The sequence below is a fragment of the Astatotilapia calliptera genome, chromosome 10 (genome assembly GCF_964374335.1).
Source record: "Astatotilapia calliptera chromosome 10, fAstCal68.1, whole genome shotgun sequence".
NCBI lineage: Eukaryota > Metazoa > Chordata > Actinopteri > Cichliformes > Cichlidae > Astatotilapia > Astatotilapia calliptera.
Window position 1 is genome coordinate 5,060,366 of NC_137431.1, and position 19,851 is coordinate 5,080,216.

The 19,851-nt window shown below is 39.6% G+C and overlaps 1 protein-coding gene across 6 annotated transcripts in view; it reads left to right on the forward strand.

Annotated features, from left to right (window-relative positions):
* The window catches only part of robo3 (roundabout, axon guidance receptor, homolog 3 (Drosophila)), a 164,545-nt gene that overhangs the window by 117,112 nt on the left and 27,582 nt on the right, over window positions 1-19,851 (forward strand). For all 6 annotated transcript variants that reach the window (XM_080306989.1, XM_080306990.1, XM_080306988.1 and 3 more), the window contains exons 5-8: window positions 1,323-1,461; window positions 2,410-2,537; window positions 12,743-12,867; window positions 16,812-16,983. In XM_080306989.1, coding sequence (XP_080163115.1) covers window positions 1,323-1,461; window positions 2,410-2,537; window positions 12,743-12,867; window positions 16,812-16,983 — 564 coding nt within the window. The remainder of the gene's footprint in view (window positions 1-1,322; window positions 1,462-2,409; window positions 2,538-12,742; window positions 12,868-16,811; window positions 16,984-19,851) is intronic.

The following is a 19,851-nucleotide window of genomic DNA, read 5'->3' on the forward strand; positions in this document are numbered from 1 at the left end:
CAAAAGATAGATTGTTAACAGAATAAATTGGAGCTAATTTGCTTCCAGCTGTTAGCCAATTGGCTCATATATTAAGACAAATTATCAATATAATTCCTCTGATCCTTTTAGAAATAATTCTTTGAGTTAAGTTGCTTCAACTGTGTTAAAATGTTCACTATAAGATTCCAAAAAACAGTGAAAGTATCTTGTATTTTGTGCCTGTCTGTATTTTTCTGGGGTTGGACATTCTTTCCTTGGCTGATATTGGAGGATTAGATTCATCTTTCCCACCCAGCTGCTCTTTGCTTTGCTCTCTTGACTTTTCTCCTCCTGTCTCTGATTCTCTGCTGTGCTCTCAGTGGAGCAGTACCACAGGCATCAAAGTGTGTATCGATCCCAGGAAACGGATGGAGAATTGATATTTTCTTTTCAGTCCCTTGGATCTCCTGTTCACCACCACCCACACTGCCACAAAATTTAGCTCCTTCTGCACATTGTAGTGCAGCAGTAAACTCAAACCCTGGCATGTAATGCATAATCTATAAATTTATAGTTCCTTAAAATGCATGGCTTGGCGCTTTCCCTAATGTTTAATATTACTGCCATCTGCAAAATTGAAAGATAATAGCCAGTGCACATCTGCACTGTTTTTTCTGCCCATCCATTTTCTGCTCTCGAATCACAGACTGAACAAAGTTGTCAAGACATTTCTCACCACCGCGACTTTTTATACCTCCAGCTGTGGGGAATGCTTTCACACTGACTGTGATCATGGAAGTACCTGCAGCTCTGAGTCTACTTAGTCTTACTTGATTCTCCAACATGTTTCACTGTGATGATTGGACTTTGGTATTTAAAAGCTTTTATTTGCTGGGTATTGAATTTAACCTACTGCAGCAATCTACTTCCAATGCTAGACAGGCTCTGTCAATTTTGAGATACTGCTAACAACAGCTGGTAAATATTTATTACCAGCTTGTGTGTGATTTGGTGTGGGGTCATTTTGTTCCTCGTTTTGTCTTAATAAAAGTTTAATTGTGTTCAAATCAAGTATTAAGAGTCATGGTGAGAGTGTCCCATTTTGAAATTATTTTTAGTGCGAGGTTTAACAATTCCAATCCCTCAGTGTTTTTCCCCCCCACATCATTCTGAGTAAACTGCTATGGTGCAGCAAATGGACATCAAATTATTCTCTTTATACGGCCAGCCTATTCCATATGTGTCCACTCATCCATTACATGGGCAGTCCTATAAAGTGCTAACAAATGTGAAAAGTCAAGCTGTAATTAATAGGTATGAATTCTTGTCCTCTTTCTGCACTCATATCTGTCTAATTTCAGAGAGGCCAGTGTTCACCAAACAGCCGGTGAACCAGGTGGTGTTGGCAGACGATACAGTGGACTTCTCCTGCGAGGTACACGGAGACCCGACTCCGACTGTCCGCTGGCGCAGAGAGGAGGGCGAGCTGCCTCGGGGCAGGTCCGACAACAGCAGCGCAGTGCCGTTGCTGCACACTCACAAATCACTGCACTGAAACTCAATCCCCACTGCCTCACTGTTACTTAGATACATCATTTGTTGCTCCAAATAGCACTTGTTACTATCATTTCACTAATAATATAACAGCTTCCAATTAGAGAGCAACTGTTTGTCCATCCGATTTTCTTATAGTTAGGTGTGAAGGAAAGTAATTCAGATGATTTTCTGTGAGTGGAGGAAGTCCAGCTGACTTGAATTTGCCCCAAAAATTACATGTACCGGTATAAAAAAACATATTAAAGAAAAGAGAAAACACTATCATTCGCTTTTTTGTATGTAACGACCGAGAAACGGAAACAAATCAAAGCTCCCGCTGAGCTCGTAATGATTGCTTTTTAAGTGCTGTGCTGCTTACAATACAAATAGAAAGTTATTACTAGAATCTAAATGTGTGAGTCCTGTGGCACAGCAGCTTGTGTTAGTAACGGATGGACAGCCATCCCTGTCGTAAGCTACTTATTTGTTAATCAGTAGAGTTTAGTACTACGAGACATGCTCAGAAAGGAGTATCATGTGGTGTTTGCACCATGACACCATCACTGTGTTACTGTGAGAGCCCTACTCTCTCACACCTGTCTGCATGATTGGATGAAACTTTAATGACCTGTCAGGGGAAATAAGGTAAAATGTTCCCTTGTCAACAGCACGACTCAGGCCTGTGTCCACAGAGCTGTGCAGTAAACACAAAGCTGTATGTTTAAAAATCTGATTGGAACATTTAAACAGCCATATTTTTTTTTTAAAACATGAAAACTACCAAAATGTATTGTTCTAGTAGTGACAACGCTCACACATTTACTGAACCAGACAACGTCATATTCATTCAAACCATCTTTTGAAGATTTCAGAACATGAATGTAACACTTGCGTTGACGTTTTTTTTCCCAGATTTGAAATCCGCAGTGAGAATAGTCTGCGTCTGACCCAGGTGCGAGCTGAAGATGAGGGCACCTACACCTGCGTGTCAGAGAACAGCGTCGGCAAAGCGGAGGCGTCGGCTGCCCTGCAAGTACACGGTACAGATGTACACAGGCACACTTATATATAAGATGTTTTAGTTTTACTGCATTCGTAGTGATTCAAAGTGTAAAAGGCTTTATTTAAACATTTCACATATTTATGTAAGATGTTTTTTGAAAATTAGAAACAATCAACAATTGCACAGACTTATTGAAGAATCTTTCTAGAAATACGGTTTGAACAGCCATGATCGCACGAGTAAACTGTTTGCACAGATGGGCAGCTTTGCTATGATGCACCACAATCTGCCCACTTGTCACCTACAGGAATGCTGTCTCATTTCATTCTTGTTCTTTTCATTCTGGTTGTTTATGTCAGATGGCCAGGATTTTAAGAACATTGTTTCTACGTGGAGACATCGCCTATTAAAACATCAGAAAAAGAGGCTGCTAGACATGAGTTGGTTATAACTCCCCCATATCATGCCATTGGTAATCCACTGTTAACTGAAGATTACAGAGAAATGAAGTGAAAAATGGATTTTAAGTTCCTTTCAAGCCTCAGCTCGTCATTCCTCTGGAGAGAGATCTGAGATCAAAAAGAACTGAAATTGCATGGGAATAAAGTCAGTCCCTTGAAGAGAGATGCTCAAATGAGAAAGCTGTCATTTGTGATGATAAAAGGGAATTTTTAGAGTTTTATTCTGTAACACTCGGTGCAGTGAGTGGGCCCTCTGGTACTCCTGAACACTCGCACACACCTTATGCTCGTATATGTATAAAAATTCAGCAGTGAACAGACAGACTGATACATTTAAAAAAAATAACATGCAGAAATACACAACATGCACCTACCTGTGCATAATGCACTTTTGAAATGGTGATTTCATGTATTAAAGAAGAACAGCTATCCAAACCTACCTGGCCCTGTGTGAAAAATGAAGTGCCCGCTAAACATCTCTCAAGGATTGTGCCACCCTTGGCTGTCAATGAGTCTTGCACTGACGAGGCGTTCTAGTCCACTATTCTTTGCAGAATTTTTTAAATTCCTCCACATCGAGTATGAACAGCCAGTTTAAGGTCATGCCAAAGCTTTTAAGGCCAAAAAAGGAAGGTGTATTTTGTGTCTTTCTGAGCCATTTAGAGGCTGGTGGTGTCTATCAGGGATCTTTGGGGCATGAACAGATGGCCAGACATTTTCCTTCAGGGTTTTCTGGTAAAGAGCAGAATTTATGGCTGGCTAGCTTCTGAAGCAGCAAAGCAGCCCCAGACCATAACACTGCTGCCACTGTGTTTGACTGTTGGCACGATCAGAATATCTTTTGGCAAACTTGAAATTGGCCTTTGTGTTCGTTTTAGTCAGCTGTCTACTGCGTCTGCGACCCAGTGTTTTGTGTATTTTAGTTTTTAGTCTTTGATCATTGTATTTTCTGTGTTTCCTGATTTATTTTGAGAGAGTCTGGTGTGTCTTTGTCATTGTATTTAGGTTCACTTCCCCTGTGACGTCATTAGGTTCATTTGTGTCATGTGTTTCCTCATGTGTTTCCACTCCCCCTGATCATCCCTTGTGTGTATTTAGTCTGCAAGTTTCTGTTCACTCACTGTCAGGTTGTCTGTTATGCCACACCACACCATAGTTATCACAGATAGATTCATAGTTTTTATCGCTAGTTTCTTAGTTTAGTTATTGTACCTTTTTCGCCTTAGTTTTCATGTTCTTGTGCTTCTGCCATCAGCACAAAATGGTTCAAGTTGAGTGCAGTGTTTGCTCTTGGATCTGTCAAACAAACACATCGGCGTACCTCGCCGTGACATCAGCAGCGGTTTTCACCACAGGACTCTCCCATGGGTGGCACCTTAACTGAGGCAAGGAAGGCCTGCGGTTCATTAGATGTTTTTCTGGGTTCCTTGGAGCCATTTTGGTAGGCCAGTCACTTTTGGGAAAGTTGTTCCAGATTTCCTCCGTTTGTGGATAATGGCTTTCACCATGATTCACTGGAGTCTTAAGACTCCAGTGAATCATGGAGTTCTCAGATGAGAAACCAGTCTTACTAACTGGTTTCTCATCTGTTCTTGAGTGTCTTTATATCATGGCATGACATGTTGGTTTTTGAGATACCCTACTAAGTCCTGATGTACTGAATAGAGGACATCCTGGGCTTTCCAATGATATTTCATGTGTTTGGGTGGCTTCCTTTGGCTCCAAAGAAGGAAGGAAATACCAAAAAAAGTTCAATGGGAAGATTGTTTTTTCCTCGGTTCTCAGGAGGATAGAATCAAATATGTTTGGATAACTTTTTTTCCGTCAATAGATGAAATCATCATTTAAAATCCTAATTTTGTATTTACTCACATTATCTTTGTTTGATCTGAATCACTGTCATAAGTGTTGCAAATGTGCAAAAGAGCAAAGAGAAGGCAAATTTTGCAGCACTGTAGCTGCAGTGGGGATCATAGGAATGCAACACAAACACATACAAAGGAAAATATATATTCTATTAAACCACAGCTAGTTACACGGTTAAGTAGGTATGGTGTTCCAAAATTTCAAATGTTTGAACTAGTTTCACCATCCATCGTCATCTCATCATGTTATTCAACTTTCTTTCTCTCTTTTCTTTCTTCCACCCATTTCTGCATCACTCCATCACAGTCGGCCCATCCTGTAAGTATTCCATTTCATCCCATCTGTGTATGGTTTTGTGTGTCTGTTTGTGTGTTTGTTTATGAGAGTTAATACAGTCCTACAGGTATAAGCTGTTTGCTACATTAGAGACCCAAACCTCTACCCTCTAGCACAGGTGCTTTTTCTGCCAATTAGGACAGCCAAGTATTAAAGCTAAAAACAAAAAACAAAAAAATTGAAGGGTAGAAGGGTTTTGACCTTTCGTTACACTCATAGATGGAGCTTCAGTTACTAGAAAAAAACCCCCACTGTAAAACGTGCAGTCTCCGATTTAGAGCACAAACACTCACCTTTTGAAAAATAAATGGTTATTGCTGATTAATCCACACAACAACAAAAAAAAGAGTTATAAGGCAAAGCAGCCCCAGACCATCACACTTCGCCGCCGTATTGGACTGTTTGTGTGACAGCCTTTTTATGAAATGCTGTGCTGTTTTTACATCTGATGTAACGAAATTCAATTCTCATCAGTCCAAAGAGTATTTTTCCAGTAGTCGTGGGGATCATCAAGACGTTTTTGGCGTACATGAATTGGGTTATTGTGTTCTTTTTCGTGAGCTGTGGTTTCACCTTTGAACTCTGCCACAAATGCACTGATGATTACTTACCAAAAGTAAAAATGCCAGCGTTTGGCTTGAACTAAGCAAATGGGGTTTAATGCGTACTCCCATCTCTAAATGTGCCTAATGTTGGGGAATAGAGAAAAAGGGATGAAGAATGAAAAAACCCCTAAAAAAGTGTTCAGTGGAAGAAACATTGAACCACAAAATGTTTTGAATTATGAGGTTCTCTACATACCTATTATTTTTATGCAATTCCATTTTTGTCCCATTCACTGTGTAAGGACTGCCTGCTTATTCTTGGCCTATTTAAAACTTTACCAGCCTTCCAATTTATATATTGATATTGGACAAATGGGATACAATTCTAGGCACAAACTTCACACTGAATATAAGCACAAATGAGATATAGTCCAGCTATAATAAATTATGCCCTGGAAATAATCACCTCCTCAACCATCATTTCAGAATGGAAACAGTCTCAGGAATGAAGTCTGTGTACATAAGTGGGCGTGTGATGTTTCGTAAAAAGGTGAAGCAGCAGCGGCAACAGCACTGGAGTGTGTTTACTCTAGCAGATGCAGAGCTGCATCACCACGGGACTCTGACAGCTGCATGTCACATCTACGCCCCTAGGGAGCGAGGGGTGTGTGTATGATTGTGTTGATACAAGTGCGGATATCTTCAGCGTGTTGCTCAAAATCATATGTCAAGCATGGGTGGGGTGGAGCAGGGGAGGTGAGATGTTTTCGTTGTAAGCACTTTGTTTAGCTTTGCTACGTGAGTGACAGCAGTGGAACACACGGTGTGAGTGGGAGCGCAGTGTGTGGGGAACAGCTCAGGCTGACGCTGGTTTGCTTCATCTTGTTTATGAGGATATTCCACTGATGATTTTTACTACCTCCACTGAAAAAAGGCTTTTTCCTGCATTAAAATCACACTTGCTACCTGCTCATTCACCACACTGATCTCCACACCCTTTCACCAACTTGCTGTTTCGATACTTTCAATACTGTCTGGCCGGGGGGCGGGGCTGTTGTTTCTAAACATTAGAAAGCTGCATGAAAGACACTGACCATTTTCAAATCTTTCTAATTCAGTGCTGACTGAATGAAGTTCGACAGTTTCCATCACTGATGAATAGATAGAACCACTTCATCCACAGTGTAGATGATCTTCATTTCCTGCTTTTTAAAAGCATTTTAAGTTGTTGTTTTTTTAAATTTTTTTGACCCTTTGTTGATGGTACGCTTTTCTGTGAAGCACTTTGGGATTTTTGACTTGAAAGGTGCTATACAAATAACATTTTACTTACTTACTTACTCCTTGTTGTGCTGCAGGCTGGGAAGTGAACAAGGACTACCATCACCTGCTTCTGTCCCATACAGTGGAATTGGAGAGTCACCCAAATCTATTGTTTGTCACACAGTACTTGAAATCTGAAATCTTAGCAGTGCAACCAACACCACAAGTAGATTCAAGTTGTGTGGAAAATCCTTGCTGATTGTAGAGTTATTTTATCAGGGATAGCAGAAGGACTAATTCTGTATATTCCCACTAAAGGAATAGATCCAAATAGATTATCAGTCCAGTAATATCTGTATATATAGTTCCCCCATATCATGAAATTCAAGGAATTGACTAAACCTTTTGGAAATTTTTCATTAATATTTTTACTCTGGTCACGGCAGATGGCCCCGCCCCTCCCTGAGCCTGGTTCTACCGGAGGTTTCTTCCTGTTAAAAGGGAGTTTTTCCTTCCCACTGTCACCAAAGTGCTTGCTTACAGGGGGTCATGTGATTGTTGAGTTTTTCTCTGTATGTATTGTTGAGGGTCTACCTTACAATATAAAGTGCCTTGAGGTGACTGTTGCTGTGATTTGGAGCTGTACAAGTAAAACTGAATTGAATAAAAAGCTACAAATCCAAGCACGTTTGACTATTGGAGGAGCTCTGTGGGTTTGGAGGACATATGCTGATCACTTGCAGGAAACCTTTATAATGTTCGCTCCATCCAATTACATGCCCTTTATCTTATGGCATCATCTTATTGTTTTAGGAAGATTTGGCAAACTTATATAAATTTGCTAAATTTTCTAGACCTCCAGGGTTCCCATGTCAACGTTAATTAAACTCAACTTAAAGAATAAAGTTAAAACAAGTCAAATACCTCAAAATTAAACATTATTTCTGATCTGTAAGAGAACATTTACAACCATCCACAAACATTCAATGACACCAAGCAATTTACATGTAGACTAGACTTTCCTCCTTGAGTGTTGCATTTCTTTTCATAAAAGCTGTGGAAAGCTACGCTACAGCCTGATGTCTATTTTTACTTCCCTCTTGGCATATTAGCTTTGTTATCTGTTCTACAGTTCTGGCAGTATACGCAGCATACAAAAGAAGTCTGCAAGATCCTTTGAGTTCCTATCTTAAGTGTTGCATTCTGTATTTAGAAATTTCCCAATGTACCTCCCAGACACCGACAGCAACAGTTAGCAGTATGCGGTGCTTAATGTGTGCTGGCTCTGTGTTTCATAAAATTAGTAAATGAACATACCGTGGTATTTTAGAAGTCGAGTCAGTTTAAGGCACAGCAAAAATTAACTCACCAAAAAAAAAAAAACCCCTGCATCTCTGAAAGTTAAATTATTATAAGAGTGACATGCAGGCATTGTTCCCTCTTGTTTTTCATCTATATTTCAGCTGCTCTGTTACAATCCATACTCCCATTTCAATCCCATTTGAGGATGCTAATGTATCTCCCTGCCCTAAATCTAAGGCTCAGTGTCATGCCGGGTGCACCCATTATTGCTAATTATTTATTACAGCTTCAGGCAATGTGCCGGCTTGCCTCCTCAAATCAAACACTGTTATTCTCTAGACACGGCTGTGTAGTGGGCCAAAAACAGCATTTTAATAGCTCAAATATTCCTAGTTGTCAGTGTATTTGGGTCAAAGTTACGGCGTTGTGTCAGGTGTGAGGAGAAAACGTTCAGGTGTTGACATGTTTTTGTTAAATACCCTGCTGAGAAGTGCACAAGCATATTTTTCTATGTGTTTTCATTACGTGTATGTGCACAAGCATGGATATGAATTACATAAGAAGTGAGCATTACACAGTGTTTCTTTAATATTTCAGGCCTTGCATCAGCTGCGACAGGAGGCCTGTCCTTGAGGTAACTGGAGAGTGGAGGCAGATGTTCCCATGTCACTTGCTGACAAAAACTAGGGGTGTATGTTTGGGCATTAACCTTTAGGGTTAGCAAAGGGCTGGAAGTTTGATCCCAGGACATGACCCTGACTAGCTCAGCCAAGACCCCCCATTAGCTGTAATTTATCCCGCAGTTGACACACGGATGTCCTCCTGCTGTGCGGAGGGGCCCGTGGTGGAAGCAGTTTTAAAAGTGCATAAGTTGTATACAAGGCATGAAATTAAGCTTGCACATGCACATCTGAGGCAAGTGATTAGGGGGAGCAGGCGGGTCAGTGGGAGAGATTGGGAATGTTTCAGCTCTTCACACTCTGCTACTATTTATTTTTGTTTCTGCTGCTTTCTCCTCATCTGAGATAGTTAATGTCTGGAAACATTTCTCAAAGTATATGTTGGGCTGTGTTTGAACACAGGAGCTGACTTAAAAAAGCAACGTTTGTGAGTCCCAGCAATGTAACCAAACAAAGCTTTTTCCTCCCCCAGAACATCAGTCAGTGGAAGAAAATTTGAGGAAAAGACGTTATTTTATGTTTACTTCAGTATTCTAAGAAGGATATATGTAGTGGATTAGGAGTTTCTTTATTCTGGATTTTTTCCTTTCATGGAGAAACAGTAGAAGGACATTAGTTATTTATTCTGTCTTTCACTGTGACTGTTAAGTGTTTTTTACTGTTACTTTCTTCTCCGTTCCATAGGCTCTCCTCCTCCCCATCTTTCTCCTTCTTTGTGTTTCTCTCAAAGCTAATAGAGAGTCAGAATTAAAGTGAAGCAGGAGATCAGGTGGGAAGATGAGAAATCAATTAGGCCCGGTGCATCATTATGCATTCACACCCCCCTCTGTGGAGGAAGGACTGTCATTTTGCTACAGAATCAATAGAAATCAAAGATGCGTGTGTCTTTGTGGATGAACGCGTGCACACGCAGTGGCATGGTGCAGCAATGAGAAAGCGAGACAGCTTACCATTTATTTGCAGTCCCTTATCCCCCTTGCCCTCCATCTGTGTTCAAAGATGTCTGATGCTCAGAATCAGAATGGTGACCCACAAACCTGGATTCAGGCTCCTGTGGGGTCTGGGCTGACCTTTTTGATGGGCTGTTTGCTGTAGTGTGGGATAAACAGTCAAGCCATCTAGATTAGGCAATAACCATCAATTTATCAAACACAAAAAGCCAAACAAATCAAGGACTGTTATGGTCGCTCGTGGTAGACACAGCTAGGTACTCGACTGAAAACCTGCAGATTCTCTCATTAAAGTCACATTCTGTTTTCCTTTTTGTATCTGATAAATGTAGTAGATATATTGAAATGGAGAATGAGAGTGGGTGGATAGTTTTCATTTATTGTCTGTTATAAGTGCCGATATTGATATATCAGGAAATGACTAATATTGGCCAATATATCAGCCCTGCAGATGAAGACAGAATGTCATTAAATCGATAAATATATGGGCTTTCACATAAAAATGTATAAAAACAAGACAAATGTTCTCTTTTTCAATTGTTCAGATTAGCATGTGTGGCTAACATGTCTGGTTGAATGAATTTACAAAGCTTAAGCAGTGGTTTTGCTAATAGCCACCTTCATTTTTCATGTATATTTTTAATATAACGGTCAAAATTTTTATTAGAGCTCTGATTTGATTTATTATGTATATTTAATAAGTTTTTAAAAATCAGTTTTATTAGTCCTGTTTTTCTGAGTCCAGAAAACATGTGGTCACCACAGGACAGTCACACTACAGGCATGATTTTATAGAATATCATCCACTATTGGAGATTAAACAACAGAAAGTATTTAAAATGGGCTTAGCCCTAAACATCTGCAGCAGTAATATTAATTCATATAACAGTGGTGGGGAACTACCACATGTCAGCTTATAGTAACTATATAGTAAAATAGTAAATATTTATTTAACTCCAGAAGTAATAATATTTTATAATTCTTTAATAATAATAATAAAAATAATACATTTTATTTATATGTGCCTTTAAAGACCCTCGAGGTACAATAAAATAAAAACACAAGGTAAACAAAAAATGAAAACAAGTATGAAAGTATAAAAGCTAAATAAGGTAAAATAGAGTAAGGTGGAGTCATGATGAAGGGTATGCAATTCTAAATAGATGGGTTTTAAGACACAGTTCAAAAGTAGAGAGAGAGTTTGTAGTCCGGAGATCTGGTGGGAGTGCATCCAAAGCCTCGGGGCAGAACAACTAAAGGCTCTGAGTCTTATGGTAGTCAGGCGAGCAGGTGGAGCAGACAAAAGGGAAGCTGGAGAAGAGCGGAGGGTACGAGGGGGTGAGTACATATGGAGAACATCAGATAAATATGGAGGAGCGAGGTTATGAAGCGCTTTGAAAGTAAGAAACAGGATCTTGAAATTGACACGGAGGTGAATTAGAAGCCAATGGTGTTATATGTTCAGTAGATCTCATTCTGGATATAATACGAGCAGCTGTATTTTGAACTAACTGCAGTTTATGGAGAGATTTACGAGGTAAACCATAGAGAAGAGAGTTAATCTAAACGAGATGTGATAAGAGCATTGACAAGTATGGCGGTACTGTTAGCATATATAAAGGAATTAAAAGAGGCAGCACAAAAAGGGCACGTTTCAATCTGGCTAAATTTGTCACCTAATGCCACTGAATAATCCAAGAAAAATACGGCATTTTATTCTGTGTTACTATGCATTGCATTTAATCGCCTGTCAATTAAATAAAGTCCTAACCACTAAGGCAGTGCGTATGGTATTCTTATAACATTGAGTTGATGCTCAACACAAGCATAAAGTTATGAAGTTATGATTTGTTTAATCACACAGAGCAGGGCTGCCCTACCAGTTAACCGTGTTTGCCAGATGATGTTAGCTACAGTAGCTATGTTTAGCTCATGCATCAAAGGTTTAGTTAATATTACGTGAGCTAATGTGGCTAATGTGTCCAGCTGTTTCTTTGGATTAAAATGAATTCATTTGAAAATAAATGTTTTAATGTAACAAAAAACTTTAATGCATTATCTCAGTTAGAACCATGATTTCTGCCTGAGTCACGTCAGGTAGATTTTCAGTGGTGGTAAAGCTTCCCATGAGCCCACCACATTTCATGATGACATCAAACTGCATCTTTTAGTATTGCTTTGATTCTCAGACCCCGAGAGAAATGACATTGTGGGTTTAATGTCATTTCTCTACTGTCTTTGTTTACTGTCACTGTCTCTAAAATATTTTATTCTCTTGTGCCTTGACTGTTTGAAAGCTGTCATGGAATCAGGCGTTAGTGTTTATTGATGATTTGACTGTTGATAGAAATGCATGTAATGAATTTTGAAGTGTATAGTGCTAATTGAGTTCCTCAAAAGAAATGGGATGTTCTTCAACGGCCAAATCAGTCGCCTGATCTCAACCCAACAGAGCATGCTTTTGCATTATTAAATACAAAACCAAATGCAGAAAGACCCACAAACAAGCAACAAGCAGGTGGCTACAGTAAAGGCCGCTCAAGACAGGAAACACAACATTTGGTGAAGTCAGTGGGTTCTAGGCTCCAGGTATAGCCTTCAGGTGTATTTACATTTAAATTTATGTTTATGAAAATGGGGGGCTGTGTGTAAAAGTTGTTGTAATTCTTAAGTAGTTCATGCAAAACTTTTGTTAAATGTCTTGAATTAGAATAACTTTTGTGAATTAATGTTATGAATTCATTTTTTCAATGTCTGTACTTCAGTCACATGTTGATAAAATAATGGCACATAATGACTGGATTTCAAGATATTTTTTTTTCTGAATTATGTGCTGCAGTGCCTCCTCAGATTGTGGTTCGACCGCGGGACCAGATCACAACTCCAGGTCGTACCGTAACCTTCCTCTGTGGCACCAAAGGAAACCCTCCGCCAGCCGTCTTCTGGCAAAAAGAAGGCAGCCAGGTGGGAAACGTTCCATGATTTTGTTTACAGTAGTTATGAAACATACTCTAATGAGTCTTTATTATAAAGATTTAATAGGCTTGTTTATGTACAGTTTATGTAAAGTCAAAACATTAGCTGTTTTCCACATTTCAGTACTGGCCCCCAAACATCACAAAGCCTTTAATTACCAAGTACATACAGACCTTTACTTTTAACTCCAAGGGATTTGGTGCTAACAGTACTATGTGCATTTTTTAAACCTTTTTCTTTCAAAAAAGTTGATTTTAAGCTATCTGAAAATGTGCTGCACAATAACATCAGCATAAAATAAAGAAAAACCTACAGGTGAATTGCATCATCACAAGCAGGGCTCTGGTAAAGAGGGAAACAGTAAACTCTCATATTGTAATGTGCTATAGATACATTACTTTTTCTTATATTTATTTTACCCAATTTAAAGTAAATCCCAATATAACTTCACACAACTTTTACATTTTTTAAATTTAAAAGAACACCTGACGAGATTAAAAAAGTGCTTTAAATGAGCCTTTATAGGATTTTAATTACCGACTCTGTTTGCATGCCACTTTGCTACATGTGCTTTGAAGAGAGCCAACATTTCCCTTCCTTGTCATGGTCTCTGCTTTTATCATCCTTCGCTGTGTGCTGTAGTTTACTGCCAGAGTGACTCTCTCTCTCACACACACACACACACACACACTCACACTTACACTTTCCCATCATCCACACAGTGTATTATTTACCAAAGACCTGCACGTTTTCAGATGTATTGAGACGTGTATGTGTTTGTGGGAGAGAGTCACCCTGTGATAAGCATTGCAGCCTGTTGGAATGCACTGAAAGGCCTGATGAGACTGCGTGGGTGCCTGTAGCTTGGCTTCCAGGTACAGATTAGGGAAACAGGGGGTGGCAGGGTAGGATGGAGAATGTGTGGGAGAGGGAGAACGAGTGTGGAGGAGAGAGATAAAGCAGAGAAAGCATGGAAGACAAGGAGAAGGAAGAGAAGAAGAATGTGGGTAGCTTGTTCGAAATTTTGGCCCCGCTTTCAGTGAAATGCTGAGATTTTTACTGGGTTTACACAGTGATATATGACAAAGAAAAGTAGAAATGAAGGGACGTGTTTGTCATTTATTATTGCACAATAACACAGGCTAAGTGTCTAAGGCTCATTGTGAATCAACCTGTTCTCACTCTATATGCTATCACAGCACCGGTTACCTTGTATTGCAATGCGTATATATACTTTTTTTAACTGATCACCTGAGAAAGATACCATGTGATCACAGGAAGATGTCCTTTTTGTAAAAGAATGCATTTGAACTCTACGGATAATCTTTTTCTAAACCTAATGAAGTACTTTTGGCCCCCAAATCTAATCAAACATGACAACAAAAGTACTTATTATATTGTATCTCATACAAGGAGTGCAGAATTATTAGGCAAGTTGTATTTTTGAGGAATAATTTTATTATTGAACAACAACCATGTTCTCAATGAACCCAAAAAACTCATTAATATCAAAGCTGAATGTTTTTGGAAGTAGTTTTTAGTTTTAGCTATTTTAGGGGGATATCTGTGTGTGCAGGTGACTATTACTGTGCATAATTATTAGGCAACTTAACAAAAAACAAATATATACCCATTTCAATTATTTATTTTTACCAGTGACACCAATATAACATCTCCACATTCACAAATATACATTTCTGACATTCAAAAACAAAACAAAAACAAATCAGCGACCAATATAGCCACCTTTCTTTGCAAGGACACTCAAAAGCCTGCCATCCATGGATTCTGTCAGTGTTTTGATCTGTTCACCATCAACATTGCGTGCAGCAGCAACCACAGCCTCCCAGACACTGTTCAGAGAGGTGTACTGTTTTCCCTCCTTGTAAATCTCACATTTGATGATGGACCACAGGTTCTCAATGGGGTTCAGATCAGGTGAACAAGGAGGCCATGTCATTAGTTTTTCTTCTTTTATACCCTTTCTTGCCAGCCACGCTGTGGAGTACTTGGACGCGTGTGATGGAGCATTGTCCTGCATGAAAATCATGTTTTTCTTGAAGGATGCAGACTTCTTCCTGTACCACTGCTTGAAGAAGGTGTCTTCCAGAAACTGGCAGTAGGACTGGAAGTTGAGCTTGACTCCATCCTCAACCCGAAAAGGCCCCACAAGCTGATCTTTGATGATACCAGCCCAAACCAGTACTCCACCTCCACCTTGCTGGCGTCTGAGTCGGACTGGAGCTCTCTGCCCTTTACCAATCCAGCCACGGGCCCATCCATCTGGCCCATCAAGACTCACTCTCATTTCATCAGTCCATAAAACCTTAGAAAAATCAGTCTTGAGATATTTCTTGGCCCAGTCTTGACGTTTCAGCTTGTGTGTCTTGTTCAGTGGTGGTCATCTTTCAGCCTTTCTTACCTTGGCCATGTCTCTGAGTATTGCACACCTTGTGCTTTTGGGCACTCCAGTGATGTTGCAGCTCTGAAATATGGCCAAACTGGTGGCAAGTGGCATCTTGGCAGCTGCACGCTTGACTTTTCTCAGTTCATGGGCAGTTATTTTGCGCCTTGGTTTTTCCACACGCTTCTTGCGACCCTGTTGACCATTTTGAATGAAACGCTTGATTGTTCGATGATCACGCTTCAGAAGCTTTGCAATTTTGAGACTGCTGCATCCCTCTGCAAGATATCTCACTATTTTTGACTTTTCTGAGCCTGTCAAGTCCTTCTTTTGACCCATTTTGCCAAAGGAAAGGACGTTGCCTAATAATTATGCACACCTGATATAGGGTGTTGATGTCATTAGACCACACCCCTTCTCATTACAGAGATGCACATCACCTAATGTGCTTAATTGGTAGTAGGCTTTCGAGCCTATACAGCTTGGAGTAAGACAACATGCATGAAGAGGATGATGTGGACAAAATACTCATTTGCCTAATAATTCTGCACTCCCTGTATTTGATATTTGATACTTCATTATTTGGTAGTATGACTTGGTTCTGAGACCTCCGGACCTTTCTTGACATTTTGTCGCATTTTCATGAGAAATGGGGAGCATGGGAGCTTTTCCCCCTTCCCACCCTGTTTGTCGGCGGCAGCTCAAAATATGTGCATCCAACCTTACTGCACAAGAAGATGAATTCTGATTTTTTTATGCCCTATATCATATTTTTGAGTCATCGGCTAATGTGCAGAGCTTGACTTTTTCACCTGCCTGAGCAGAAAAAAAGCAGAATTACAATTAAAATTAAAATTAAAACAGAAATAGCAGCATGGTGGTTAGCACTGTTGTCTCACAGCTAGCAAGTCTTGAGTTCACCAGCAGGCCAAGGTCTTTCTGTGTGGAGTTTGCATATTCTCCCTGTGTTTGCATGGGTTCTCTCCGGGCACTCTGGCTTCCTCCCACAGTCCAAAGACATGCATTTAGTGGGGAAAGGTTAACTGGAAACTCTAAATTGCCTATAGGTGCAAATGAGGGTATGAATGTGAGTGCAAATGGTTGTCTGTTTCTATCTGTTATCCCTGCAACAGACTGTGTTAGACCTGTCCAGGGTAAACCCTGCCTCTCGCCCTGAGGCTCCAGCACAAGGCTCCAAATACCTTTCAAACTTCTCAGCTTGTCCTTCACTCATTTTCAGTCCAGTCCTTGTACTCGAGTATTTTCAGAGAACTCTTCATATGTTAAGCCAGTTAACACTGACATATGAATCATAAAAATGGCACATAATGCATGAGATGAAGCAGTTTTGTGTCCATGCAAAACAGGCAACTTGGAAAAGATCCTATTTAAATTGTGTTTTTAAGACACTTCGCATAAAATTGTTGAATGGTTGCTTGATAGTTTCACAACTTGCCATTTTAATGTTGGCCCTGTTTCAGCCCACATAAAATAATGAAACGACTCCTGTGGTCATTTTCTCCTCCAGATCTTGCTGTTCCCTGTCCAGGAGCCATCACAGTCAGGACGATTCACAGTGTCACTGAGTGGTGAGCTGACCATCAATGATGTCCAAGTTGAAGACTCTGGCTATTACATCTGCCAGGCCATCAGCGTGGCTGGAAGCATCCTGACCAAAGCCCTGCTCGAGGTAGAAAGTGGTGAGTATAGAAATATGAGATCATAGCTCACAGTATAAACAAATTAAACTTAATGGTGCTAACATTAAAACGACAGCTAAATTATATATGGAGAAAAACTAGACTATCTCAATCCTTTCATATTGATTCAGTCTCCATTTTCTGTTCAAAATCAGTGTTTTTCTTGGCTTCGGGTATTTATACATAGACTCAAGATCTAAGTTTAGTTAAAATGACATCTTGACATCATAACAATCACTGTCCTACAAAGTAATATAATTAGAAAACCTATATGCTTTCCAAGAAAATGTAGCTGTGAGAGGACACGACTGAACAAAAGAGCAGCAGAAATTGACATATGGTAACTGTGCACATATCACTGACACTTGTGCATCCAGTTTAACCCAATACTTTAAGAACTCTGAGGAAAAAAAGTGCTGAAGTTAACAATGTGTCATATTTGACGTTGTCTTGTTACATTGTTTTCAGATTCTGATTTGATTAATCATTCTTCACGACCATGCCCCACATGTGCACCAGTAGAAGTACGAAAAAGTTGTCATCCATCTTAAATTAAACATCCTTTTTTCCCAAATAAACAAACAGCAGGAGCCCTATCTGATGTAATCAAAAGGGACATATGATGATAGTTCTATGCAAATAACCTTGCTGCAACATATGCTCTCCTCGCTGCATCCTTTCCAGTGTGGCAGTAAACAGGGATTTTGTTCAGCTCCATCTAGACTAACTCCTGTGTTGGGTGTGTTCACATTTCCAGTTTAGCTTCAGTTAGCTGATGATATCAGAGCTTTCGACGGCTCAGAATACAAATGAGGGTATACAACGTGACTGTGGGCCAGTGGTAAATAGTAAGGTTCTATTTTGGGGTATCATGTTGTGGGTTTGTGTTCAACTTGTTCCACTTCTATTTATAAATGTGCAGGAATTTACTTGGCTTATCTAAACTGATCATAACTCAGTTGCTAGTTGGCAACACATGTGCCATTCTGTTTACATTTGAGCTTGAGCCTACAGCCGTGCAGCTGTGGAGCACACCCATATATGACTATGACTTTCTCTGAGATCACCGTCTATGGCTTCAACACAGATGTAATGAGGCAGTGTGATAATTTGCAGGTGACAGACCCACATGCAAACTCCCAAGGCTGACTGAATATTTATATATATATATATTTTTGTTAAGGTCAGATGCCAAGGACAAAATTCACAAAGGAAACCAAACAAGTCCAGACGCCCCAAGAATAACTGAGAAAGCATGAGAGAGATTATGCAAAATGAGACAGGACTATTTATACGCACACTGAGGCCAGTCAGGGGGAATGGACGCAGCTGGGGAAAACATAACATGAGTGTAGTCTGGATAACAATAGTAGTGGGGAAGCAACACAAACGGAAATGAAAATTAAATTCTGCAAGCACAGCTGTCCACTTGTCAAACTAAAATTTAACAACAACTAAAGGCTCCAAATACTAAGATCCAAATATGATAAACAAAAATTCTAAAGAGATACAAGAACCTAAACGTTAATAATAAATTCCATAAATACTCAACTGGAAGTGAAAGACGGAAACGCTCAGCCTGATATAATTATGATGATAATCATTACAAACCACACAGGCAAGGAGGACTTAAAAATAACACAGTCCAAAACAAACCCTCAAATCAATGGAAAATTTAACTCAAACTATTTATAAAAATGTGAGCTCATTTTTATCTCCTCTTCCTGTAAGCTTCTTCCCCTTCACCACACCTTTGACAATAAAACCTTCTGTTATCTCTCATTTTGAGACAATGAATCAGTGAAGCTGTTCAGCACACGTCTTCATTTCAAAGAGTCAAAAGGGTGTGAGAATCAATTTGCCTGCATGCATAGCCACACATCCACATTCCCAAAAGTGGCCTCGTAGATGAGGGAGATTTGAGTCTAATAATCTAATCTAACCTAATCTAATGACTTTAGCTTTCATTGCTGGATGAGATGGAGATATAAAGTACATGCTTGTCAGTATTTTGTCTTTAACAAACCAACTCATGAAATATTCAACAGATAAATTATGCAATTAAATATTCCTTAAATAATATCTATACTTTAACTGGTTTAAAGTTATTGAAAATATCTTACGTTGCATGGTTACCTAAAGACATTTAAAATCCAATATAAAAATTCATTCAGCCACTACTCGGTGCGATGCAGCGGTCCATGACTGACAGGAGGTCACTCTAGCCACACATTCCTGCCTGAGACAAATCTGTGCCATTGATTTGCATGTTGAAGTGGAGCAGCAGCAGAGAAAGGTAACCTGAGAGCCTTTGGCAGTAAATGTTCTCTTATAGTGATACTTTACATTCCACATGAGAGAAAATGTGGTTTCATGGGTCAGTATGAACATCTGTAACCCCAAGATTACACACGCTTGACTTTAGTGTGTTTTTCTCTGTGACTTTGGTTTCATTATAACTGCTTTCAGAAACCAAAGTAGACCTCAGAGAGAAATATCACCTACAGCTGGCACTGTAATATAAACGAAGACAAACCCTGTTGATGAGGCATTTTCTCCTGGTCGAAGGTCACCTTTAAATGACAATATTTGATGTTACATTTATTTTGAAAGAATTCATATCAAATAAGAGACAACATGCATTGTCCATTATTGAGAATCATAATTCTGTGTTAGCCTGTGACAATGTCCTGCATATTCACTATTCCAAACTTTATCTGTTTTCAAAAAGCTTATCAGGTTATCAGATCAGAGAAATCATGTTGGCATAGGGTGTCACAGTTTGCACTGGCAGACTGTGTGGAGAGAGGAGGAGGACCTAAATGCAGACATTTAGAGCGAATCTATAATTTAACAAAGGGCGATCCG